Raw genomic sequence first — 10930 nt, forward strand, 5'->3', positions numbered from 1 at the left:
GGTTATAGATACATGCATAAAGTATCAACAATAAATGTCTTTCAGTAAAAGAAAAACCAAAATCAAAAAGAAAACTCTACACATAGGAACTGATGACTGATTTCTTTCATTTGCTTGCACTTTATAAAACAAACAAGCAGACAGGGGCTAAGGACAGAGCACTTCAATCCAGATAAATCACTGAAGTTAGCCCTGTGCACTATCATAGCACAGCCCAAATGCTCATTTTCCCCAAAGTATTTTTCACTCTCCACAACAATCTGCATTTTCATTGTGCTGTTTCTTTAATGATCAGTTGTTTAAAATTCTGAAGGAGGCAATTAATGAGATTAATCATGAAACTCAGCGGTGTAACCAATTAGAAGGAATTAAAACTGGAAACTCACAATCTACCTAATGACAACCCAATTTTGTGTTTAAAAAACAGGAAAACAGGTTTCTGAAGAAACTGATTTTCTAGCTTCATCACCACATGAGTCTGTAATGAAAAACGTATCCGGTATTGTCCAGAAAGAGAATCACAAAAGCTCTGCTTTGATGCTGCTTAAAAGCTTTAAAATGGGAATTGCAATATGTATTCTTAGGAGCAATTTTAGCTCATTAGAATCCTACGCCTACCTTTGGGTGAGATAGCTGTTTCCATGACAACCACCGTGCAGCAAATGCTATAAGTGACCTACTTTTAAAATACCCGATTTGTGTTTTACTCGTCCCACTTTTTTTCTTAATCAGCCACAGTAAAGCTAATTCATAAAAGTCTGTTCAAGATTCTCTTTCGCAATTTAACCATATCAAGAAACATATAAATACCATATAAATAACCATATTTGTATAAACAGTTAATAATAATAATAATAGCTTACACTTATATAGCTTTTTTTTGCACATTCCACTCAAAGCACTTTACCGGTAATGGGGACTGCCCTTCACCACCACCAATGTGCAGCATCCACCTGGATGAAGCAACGCAGCCATAGTGCACCAGAACGCTCACCACACAACAGCTATTAGTGGGGAGGACAACAAAGTAATGAAGCCAATTCATATGTGGGGATTATTAGGAGGCAATGATTGGTAATGGCCAATGGGAAATTTGGCCAGGACACTGGGGTTAAACCCCTACTCTTTTCACGAAACGGCTTGGGATTTTTAATGACCTCAGAGAATCAGGACCTCGGTTTTATGTCTCATCCAAATGACAGTGCTTTTTTACAGTATAGTAGCCCTGTCACTATACTGGGGCATTAGGACCCACATGGACCGCAGGGTGAGCGCCCCCTGCTAGTCCCCACTAACTCTTCCAGCAGCAACCTTAGTTTTTCCCAGGAGGTCTCCCATCCAGGTACTGACCAGGCTCACACCTGCTTCAGTGGGTTGCCAGTTGTGAGTTGCAGAGTGATATGGCTGCTAGCAATGCAATTCAACAACAAAACAAAATTATTATTATTATTATTATTATTATATACACAATAAGAAAAATACAATTAAATTGTGTACAATGAAAATAAATTTAAAAAGCAAGAAGGATCAATAATAAAAATACATACTTTGATGACATAACTGAATAAGGACTTGATCTCAAAGCTTAAGATTTTCTTAAGCTTATATTCCAAAAGTTTTTTGTTGCAACTTCTTTAAGAAAAGTTACTTTTCAGTTAATATTTCATTTTGCAATAGTCAAACAACTGACGTCTAAGCAACTACAAAAGCAGGTGGCAAAAAACATCTCATAATTTGTAATGATACAAATTTCCCAGAACAAAAATTTAACTTTAACTTTGCTTCTTCTGAAATTTCCACCACTATTAATTAAAGAATGCCTTTACATATAAATTACACTGGATCTTTTACAAACTTAAAGCTGCACCCCACACACAAATTTGAAAACTTAAACTCTTAAGTCAACAACCCTATTGCAAAGCAATTATTATGATCTTTCCCCAAAAAAGCCCTGCCAGTTTAACTATGCGGTATCACCTACAGTAACATTACATGCTCTTGCTTACTGAAAGATCACAGCAGCTCATCAGCAGTACGGGTGGTGACAATAATACATCTGAATTAGTGACTGTGATGTAACACTTTATTTACAGAACAATGGCTGGAATACATAAAATATTTTACGATTTCTTGTTTTGTCAAACTGGACTCTGTAATATTTTCTAGTGATCACAACCATCTTTATATTAACAAATAATCTGGTTGGTCAGGAACTGCTGACTGAAGAAATAAAAAAGTAAAACAAAATACTACCTTCCCCCACTCCACTTCCATAACTAGACAATCATTATCTATATTCACAGACATTACTGTACCTTTCACTTCTGTCATCTGGGATGTCCTTGTGAAATCTCAAAAAGTAAAGCTTCTCTTTGCCAACATATCATTATGAGCTACAGTGTACCTTTCATTTGCTTATATAAGCATTACTTATAAGAAAAAAACCTTTAATAGACCCAGCATTGTACTTAACTGTAGTGCACACAACATGAACACTCAGTAAGAACAAAGATTGATTAGTCACTTGTACTTAAATTTAAAATATCAACTTCTGAACTTATAATAAGAGGAGAGTCCTTCTTGGATTCTTTTGGAAAACCCACCCAAAGAACCTTCTTTGAGAGTTTTTTCAAAAAAGTTGGAACTCTAGGCCTCTTTACAATTCAGTGCTTAGAAAATTTGCAGAGCTATGGCTCTTTTGAATTGTGACTGATGACTGATGACTGACGACTTACATTCTCAGTACAGTTTTCAAATCTGCTTAATGCTTGTTATTTAAGAATTGTAAGTACTGTATAAAGAAAAGCTTTTTCATGAACGTGTGACATTTTTAAGTGCTCACATGTGAGAGTTATTTTAATTGTTTTTTCCTTTATACAAACAAGGCTAAACAGTTTCTGTGAAAACATTCTGAGGAAGCCAAAGTAAATCATAATACATCAGATACACTTTGATTATGTTTGCTTTCAAGGTTATAATATTCAGAATTTAATTTGTTTATTGCATCAGTACACTGCTCCTCAATCTGCCACAGACAATGTATGGCCAGATTAGTTCCAATAATTAAGCATTAATAAAAATAACAGTAGTTCAGGGGCTGGAGTTGCTGGAAGTGACATGAGCTAAATCACTATTTCACTTCTTTTTGCTTTTCCTTGGAGCTTTGTAACTGGTTGTCCGGTGATCTTTTCTATCAAAATCATCGTGGCCCTCCCTGCAAGTATGGGATATATCATCAGTTAGGTACTCAGTAGTCAGCTTTAAAGTTTCTTTAAGGTTCTCTTTTCAATTTTAAGTATAATACAAGCCACACTTAACTTACTGGGTCAGTAAATTAGATATATTTGTAGAATAAGGAAAGAAGAGATTATTTTCAAAAGCAATGTTAACCTGGCTGGAATCATGAATACGATTTTAAAACTAGGAGTAGCAGTAAGAGAGCCAGCATTCACAGCCAAGAGTTCTTAAAAATTGGACAAACCCACCAGAACAAAATGAACAAATTACCTGACAACTAATAGGGTTCGAAACTTGAAACAATGCTACAAACATTTTACCAATAAACGTAAAAAAAAAACACACACACCTGAAACACCTTTTACAGTAGAGCTCATCATCACAAGAGCGGCAGCGAATTGTGGCATCTTCATTGCAGATACAACACCAAGGCAGCTCCTCCTCATCGCTGTCAGAAAGTGGGGCGGCAGCAGCTATCTTCTTATTTGCTCTGGACTGCGGAGCACAAGGCATCTAAAATATCAACCAGCACAATCAAACAACATCACAGCCCAAATTAAATCAAAACTTCGCCACACTCACCAAAGGTACATTCCAAGCAATTTAGTGGATGGCAGTTTTCTGTCTAGTTGAAAAGCTGCTCTTTCAGCTGCTGGAAATTACTGGCTTTCACAATTGAGACGGTCTCATTTTATTACCTTCTTATGACCAGTTGGTTTTTCTGTGTTTATTGGGCCACTCTGTTCAGGAAGAATGTTGTAGCCACTGGCTTCGTCTAAGGCTGCTTCCTCAGACAGCTGCAGGGAAGGGAAAGCAGAGTTTTTAGTCATGACCATCAATTTGTTATTGGTGACAGTACAGTACGTGGCAAGGAAGATCTATTTGGTTTCTTGTTAAGCAACTTGTGGTAAAGGGAATGAATTAGGGTTGACCATGCCTATTAAAAAATACAAATTCTTTGCATTTATATACTGCTTTCCAAAGGATCCTAAAGTGCTTATAGGAGGGGACAAAGTTCATGAGACTGATACTGAAAAAGAAAAGTAATGTGAGACTTTTAAACAACTGAGGTCGGTCAGGAGATGCATTCTTACTTGTGTGAGAAAATGAAAGTTTCCTCCCTGTAACTGTTTAGAAGCAGAAAATTTCTATTTAGGACACATTTTAGATGCTGAAGAAAAGAAAAATCAGAACACCCCCCAAAACAAGCAAGAACACAAAGAGGCTGCAAAAAACATCCCAAATGATTTCGCAGAGTTTGGCAAGCTCAGGCTTCATGCCTCAAAGGGATATACATAAAATAATGACTTCTTATAAGGGCACTTTATATGAGCACTTACCAAGAAATAAAACACATTTTATTGTTGTTATTATTTTAATATTATGCTCACAAATACAGATGCTTGACTGTAAAGTACAAATAACAGTTATCACCTTCTGGTCTGAATACTTTTAGATCGCACAATATATTTTATATACTGATTTGGATATGAAGGACAAAGAACTATAATACAAAAACATTAATTACTTAAAAACATGCAACCTTAATAATCTAGTATTCAAGAAATGTGCTCTGGTTCCCTCTTCTGGTCAAAGATTTAACAAGCTATTAACCTATTACATTACAAGATATTTAAAGTATGGTGATAAGAGATACAGTATTTGTATACACATCTGTAAGACATTCACTATGTGAAAATGAACAGATGTTCTCTCCGTATTATAAATATCCAGGTTACACACCTGCTTCAATATTCTCTTCAGTGACTCCTCCTCTGTCTCCTCTTCACTGTCTGGTTGACTGAAATCATTTGCTGTGACTGGGGTACAAAACAGAACATAGGGAGTGATGCTGTGAATACCCGAAAGACGTTTGCCAATGATTATTAAGAGGACAGTGGATGATCGTTTTGGAGCGAGAACACAAGGATTGACCTACTCTTGCCAGGGTCCTGTCCCTTCAGGAGCGCCAGCCTCCTTGCCATCTGCAGCACCTGTTCCCGGCCCAGGTTCTCCTGCTTCAGCTCCTCCATGGCCTCTGCTAGTAGCCGGCTCTTCTCTGACTCCAGCTGCTTGGCATCTTGCCGCAGGTCATCCAGGTTCTCATCTAACGTGCTGTCTGCCTTGTTCAGGTTGTTCAAGGGACCATCTGTGCCCGGGAACAGAGAGTGTGATCATGTGGGAAAGGTAAAACTGGCAATTAAATGTAATGTGTAGGCATACGAAGAATTGTGGGAGCATAATTCAGAGGCTTAGCGTGTGCAAATGGCACTAAAACTTTGTGAAGAAGTCTTGAGGTCTCTGTTATTCAAAATTCCTTCAGAGACAAGCCATCTTGATTATATACAAACAACAGTGTGCTCTTCATGTTAGTTATCGTAGTTTACCTCTTAAGTAAAGCACTTCCCATATTAAGAGCTGTATATACTGTACTGTATATAAAAGATATGCTAGTGCCATTTTTCCAACAAAATAGTGCCTATATAAGGGATAGGAAATGCAGATAGTGAGAGGTATATTTAGAGATTCTGTACCTGTAACACCTTCTGAGCCTGATTCTGGTGCAAATCTGTTGTCTATTGCTACCTCTTCAGACAGCTGGGTTATCAGATCACTGGCTTGCTCAGTCTGGGTCCTTGCATCTGGAGGTTGGTGGATCTGCAGCGCATTTAAATAGTCATTATCATAAATCACTAATATTCTTAGATACCCGAATAAAAATGTATGGTTGCTTGTCATATATGTAATAGACCTCAGGGTCTGTGTTATTCTATTTTTGCATGCCCTACCTTTTCCAACAAGCAAGATTAAATTTGGGCTGATGAACTGCTGTTGCTATGGTATGGACTATACTTTTACACTTTCCAGAAAGTTATGTCTATTAATAGTGAAAAAAGACAGCAGTTCTCTGACACGGTTGTTTTATTGTTTTGCATATCCATGGTCATTAAAGTTGATTGGCACTTAAAAAAAAATTGTTTAAAAAAATGGAGGATCACAGGAACAATAGGAAAAACTGCTTTATTTACAGCTGAATCTTTTATTCTGGGGATATTTGCTAAACAAAGGCCCAACTTAAATACTAAGATAAAGTGATTAATCATATTTACAAGTAACAACTTTTTCTTCGATTTTCAATAAGAAATCCTCGTGAGTCTATGTTAGAAAGTATGATTTTCGAAAAATTAATAGACTTCAACAGCATACATGGAACTATCAATGGTATATTTGCTGAAATGCTGCATTAAATAAAAACAAATAATAAATTCTGTGATTTATTAAGATATTCCTGATCCTGAAGTTTCTTTCAGAGATTTTTGTTATTGAATTCTATCCTGATTTCAACAATAAAGGTGGCACGATGCACACAACAATAAAGAAACCACTCTTTCTTCCACAGTCTAAGCTCTCCCGCAGTACTCACTGGTCTGGGGACTTGCGATGGCGGGGTCACTCCCTGCAGAGCGGCCAGGCGGTCCTCCATCTCTGCGGCAGTGGGAATAGGACGGGCAGGGACTTTGAGAGCAGCCAGTCGGGACTCGATCTCTTTCTCCGAGGGAATTGATCCTGGATTTCAGACAATCACATACTTTATAAGGCACAGCCTGGGCAGAGCCTTACAGTCAGGCAGCTAGGAATACTTGGAGCCTTCCAAATTAAAGGCTACCTTAAAAAACAAAACATATGATATATTGCAATTTCACAATAATGAAATATACTGCAATGTTGTCATACAACCTTTTTCTTCTTTGTGGTACCACGATGCTTCTGTAAGTTAGTGTAGCATTTACTATTTTTATGATAGAGCTTAAATAAATAACATATTATAGGGATGCTATTTAATGTGTGCATATACAACTGAAAATCTTGCAAATATGCACCACAATTCTCTTTTTTATTTTTTACATTTTTATTTGGGAATGTGAATACTTGAGGCACTCTTACTAGTGGTAACAAAAGCAAACAATTTTCTCTGTGGCCAGATTTTCCATCTAATTAATTTAGGACAGATCAACTTATTAGGAAAATTTAGGGGAGTGTTACATACATGAAGTTAACAAGCCTAGTTGTTCAAATCAAGATTTCCAGAAGAGAGTGGTATTTTCGAGTCCAAATGCAAGAGTTTCTTGAGTACATTATTTTATTCAAGAATAAATTATTTTATTCTAGCAACTTTCACTTAAAATACACAGAATGAAAACTTAAATCTGGCTCTCCAAAAGGCATTCCATATGACCTACATCTCAAAGAAAGAAGATCTTAAAGATTTAAAAACTAAATAAACTAACTGGGTGTGGTGTCCTCCTTGAGTCTCTCCAGTCTCTCAGCTATGGCCTGATCCTCCTTGCTCAGCCCCCTGGCAACAGGGAGTCGGGGGGCAATGCTCTTAGAACTGGGCCTAGATGGTGGACCCTGCTGGCTCTGCTTGGCTTCCAGAGCTGCCACTCGTCTGAGGATGCAGAAAAATATATTGGTTATTCTGCATTTGAGGACCATTAAAAGATCTGTACTAATCATCTTTCATATTTTTCAAATATGTTATTCAAATGTACTCCACACAGTGCTGGATTAGCTGGATTTTGAATCACAGCAGGAAACATAAACATTGGTATCCTTATATCCATCTACACATCAATTAACAAAAAGCCACTTACTTCTGATAAGTGCTGCAGCAATCTGGAGCATATAGGATAGGCTCTGTCCCTGAAGTATAGGGGACTAGGAGGAACTACACCTTAGACAGGGTGCAGACACAAGCTCATAGGGACAACTTATAGATGCCATGTAAACCAGCCAGCATGTCTTTAGGGAGGTAAGTACAGAAATCAAGAAAAACCCACACTGCAGACAGATTGAGCCCAGGGCCGAAAACAAATTCAGGACCCAAGAGCAACGCAAACAGCCAGGCCATCCCATCCTGTACCTGAAACTACTTAATTCACCAGAACAAATAACTCTTATTTATAAGATATATATAAGATTACTGTTCTATAAACATTGAAGATGTATCCATATAAACGTATTACATTCACTTAATTCTTGAATTATTTTACTTAAATATACTGTAAGGTGGTTGGTAATGGTTGCGTCTGGTTGAAACCGTTTTTAGATTTTAAATTTGAAGAATCAGCAAAAATAATTTTTGTATCTAAAAATGTTTTTAAAATACCGTAGTATACACATATACAAATTAAGCAAATACAACTTTACACAATACTTAAAACTGACTACTGCTGCTTAAACTAAGTGCACATAACTTTTATAATACTAAACATTTAACAGATCTCATGGATATTGTTGCTGTAATGATTACACTTTCTTCCTTTCAAATGGCATCAAATGCCAAAGACTTTGCTATGTAACTTCAGTAAGAAATTGTTGACTGTATCCTGTGAAGTCTGATGATGCCAGAATAAATATAACTCCTCTGAACAAATTCAAATACAGAAAAAGACCTGCTATCCTAAAAGTGAAAAATGCTTTGTTTTCTGTATCCATAAAGGAACAGAAGTGGGTGGTAATGTTTAAGGTTATGTTTTTTATTTTGATTTTCCAAAGGAAGGTGGAATAATTTAGTGTTGCATAAGGTCCTAGGATTCAGGAAAAAATATATTTCATTGGTACCTGCATGAACAAACTCCTGTTTTCAATTTCTACACTGTATAATTTAATAATAAAAAGAAACTGAATTTCCCTATGTATTTCACACCTTTTTGCCACATTTTTTTATTATTCTGGAGACATTCTTCAAAAGGGGTAAAATTCTATTCATATCAACTATTAATATATCTTCAAATTCCAAGATGAAGTAGGAGGAATTAAAAGCAACAACCCAGCATCCCAATGTACAATCACACCAAATTTTGTAACCTCATCTGTGACCAAGATTGACATGATAATCAATGACTCACTTTTTGTAATTCTCTGGTGGTGACCACTTAGCCGCATTGTTTAGGGTTCCTCCACTGCAGTAAATGACAGTAGAGAACAGTAGATAAGCATACTGATCTTTAAATGCATGTTCCACATATACATTCTGAAGCTTAAACCTCTTTTTGTTTTACTTTCAAATACCTGAAGACAAACCACAAAGACAATAATTCAGACCTTTTCTTTAGGGATGATGGTAGCCTTCATTTTACAGTGTTTTTTTAAATATTTAAGGATAATGCTTAATGAATCTGCAAGAAAATATCAATGAAAATCAATTTTCACACTAAAACAAGCTAATGGGAAAGAAATCAATCTATTTTTAAACGGTCTTCACTTTGTTGAAGTGTTTGAAAAATACACTCTATTGTTCTATATAATGCATGACATGAAAACTTTCAAAAAGAAATGGTTATTTTTCATGTTTGTGATTGCAACAACACTTAAACCACTGATATCTTAATCAGCCCTCTACTTTGTTCATGTGGAAGCTGGGGATGAGTTTAAAGGTCACTAACAAAAAGTTTCGATTGCCACCTTGTGAGGTTTCCATGGCATTGCTTGCAGACCTTCTGCTGAGTGTTTCCACACCTTGGCACAAGACAGCTGTAACCGAGACACCCTGCGCAGTAGGAGCGACCGCAGTTCTTACATGCCGCCTACAAGGGAAAGCGTCGAAAGCTATTAGGTGGACAGACAAAAATGAGCACTGTTCTGTGGAGAAATGTGGAATACATTTTGAATCGCTTGACATAAATCATAATTAAAAGAAGCACCTAGTTTATTTTCAACACACAAATACGATTTGATATGAGGTTTGGGTAGAAAGTAAAATGTGTACTTTGTCAATATTAAAGATTGCTCATAAAAGACAGACCTCCTTCTTGAAGAGCGAGAATTTTGAAGCACAGCCGTAACATCTGCTGTCCATGTCGTTCATCCAGACTAGTCCCAAGTCTAGACAGAAAGGAGATGTTGCTTCTGAGAAAAGAAAAGGACGTTTTGTATAGCATTGGTGTTTTATTTTAGACGTGCTCTAAAGTTTATTCCAATTAAAAACTAACAAAATACCATCAATCAGGTAAAGTTGTTAGCTACCGTATTACTATGTTTTACCACCACACCTACCCCTCCTATTGTTGTATTAGTCAAACTGCAGCTGTCCAATTCAACTTACCATAGCAGTTACATGCTTCTCAGTATTAGACTACTAGTGTGCTGTGTTTTATGACCTTTGACGCATTAAAATTGAAACGCACATAGTAATTGAGACTAAAACAATTCGGGTAAGGCAATAAAAAAAGAAAAGGAACAACACTGAAAACTGCGGACTTTTCCAGATTTCTAACCCCAACCAAGACAGGGTCAGGTTGAACTGACGCGAACACAGTCAAATACAGGAAGTTTCCGATAGCTTTCCCACTGCATCCTGGTAGATATAGTTCGAAAAGAAATGGTTATAAAACAAATATTGAATACATAATGAAAATGAGATTTTTGTTGTTTTCCGAGGTTAATATATAGCAAATCAATTAAAATTAAGCAGTATTTTCTTAAACACTTACTCATCGCATGTTTTCTGTTCTTGGTAAGAGTCTTGAATCATTAAACACCCAAAGTGTTGAACTACATTTCCCAGGCTACTTAGCTACAGCGTGTATATATTTTCAACATACTATTACCCTAAATATTTTTCAAGAACAGAAACACAATTTGGATATTAAAACTATAATTAGGAATCCTAATCAGTTGCGTAGTATTT

General features: G+C 36.5%; 1 protein-coding gene across 4 annotated transcripts; it reads right to left on the minus strand.

The window, feature by feature from the left end:
• Positions 1–2065: 2065 nt before the first annotated feature.
• On the minus strand, positions 2066–10870 carry zfyve19 (zinc finger, FYVE domain containing 19). Of its 4 annotated transcripts, none has more exons than XM_088648512.1 (12): positions 10734–10870; positions 10046–10149; positions 9706–9827; positions 9150–9203; positions 7527–7687; positions 6662–6804; positions 5772–5895; positions 5177–5386; positions 4981–5057; positions 3936–4034; positions 3587–3732; positions 2066–3214 (listed from the first exon to the last, which is right to left on the minus strand). In XM_088648512.1, the coding sequence occupies exons 1-12, from the start codon at positions 10735–10737 to the stop codon at positions 3136–3138; spliced, it is 1323 nt and encodes a 440-aa protein (XP_088504638.1). In that variant the 5' UTR covers positions 10738–10870; the 3' UTR covers positions 2066–3135. The 4 variants fall into 4 exon arrangements, with proteins under 4 accessions (XP_088504638.1, XP_088504636.1, XP_088504640.1 ...); XM_088648510.1 differs by having other exon boundaries at positions 3587–3750; XM_088648514.1 differs by lacking the exon at positions 10734–10870 and adding an exon at positions 10346–10570 and having other exon boundaries at positions 3587–3750; positions 10046–10125.
• Positions 10871–10930: the final 60 nt, after the last annotated feature.

This window comes from Lepisosteus platostomus, chromosome 10 (assembly GCF_059453375.1).
Source record: "Lepisosteus platostomus isolate fLepPlt1 chromosome 10, fLepPlt1.hap1, whole genome shotgun sequence".
Taxonomy (NCBI): Eukaryota; Metazoa; Chordata; class Actinopteri; order Semionotiformes; family Lepisosteidae; genus Lepisosteus; species Lepisosteus platostomus.

Bases quoted from the DNA above. Each gene is read 5' to 3' on its own strand.
- zfyve19 (XM_088648510.1), bottom strand. The intron at 9,828-10,045 runs GTCTGTCTTTTA...TTTCCCTTGTAG, and splicing joins TCTCGCTCTTCAAGAAGGAG to GCGGCATGTAAGAACTGCGG. The intron at 5,896-6,661 runs GTGAGTACTGCG...AATGCGCTGCAG, and splicing joins CATCGCAAGTCCCCAGACCA to ATCCACCAACCTCCAGATGC.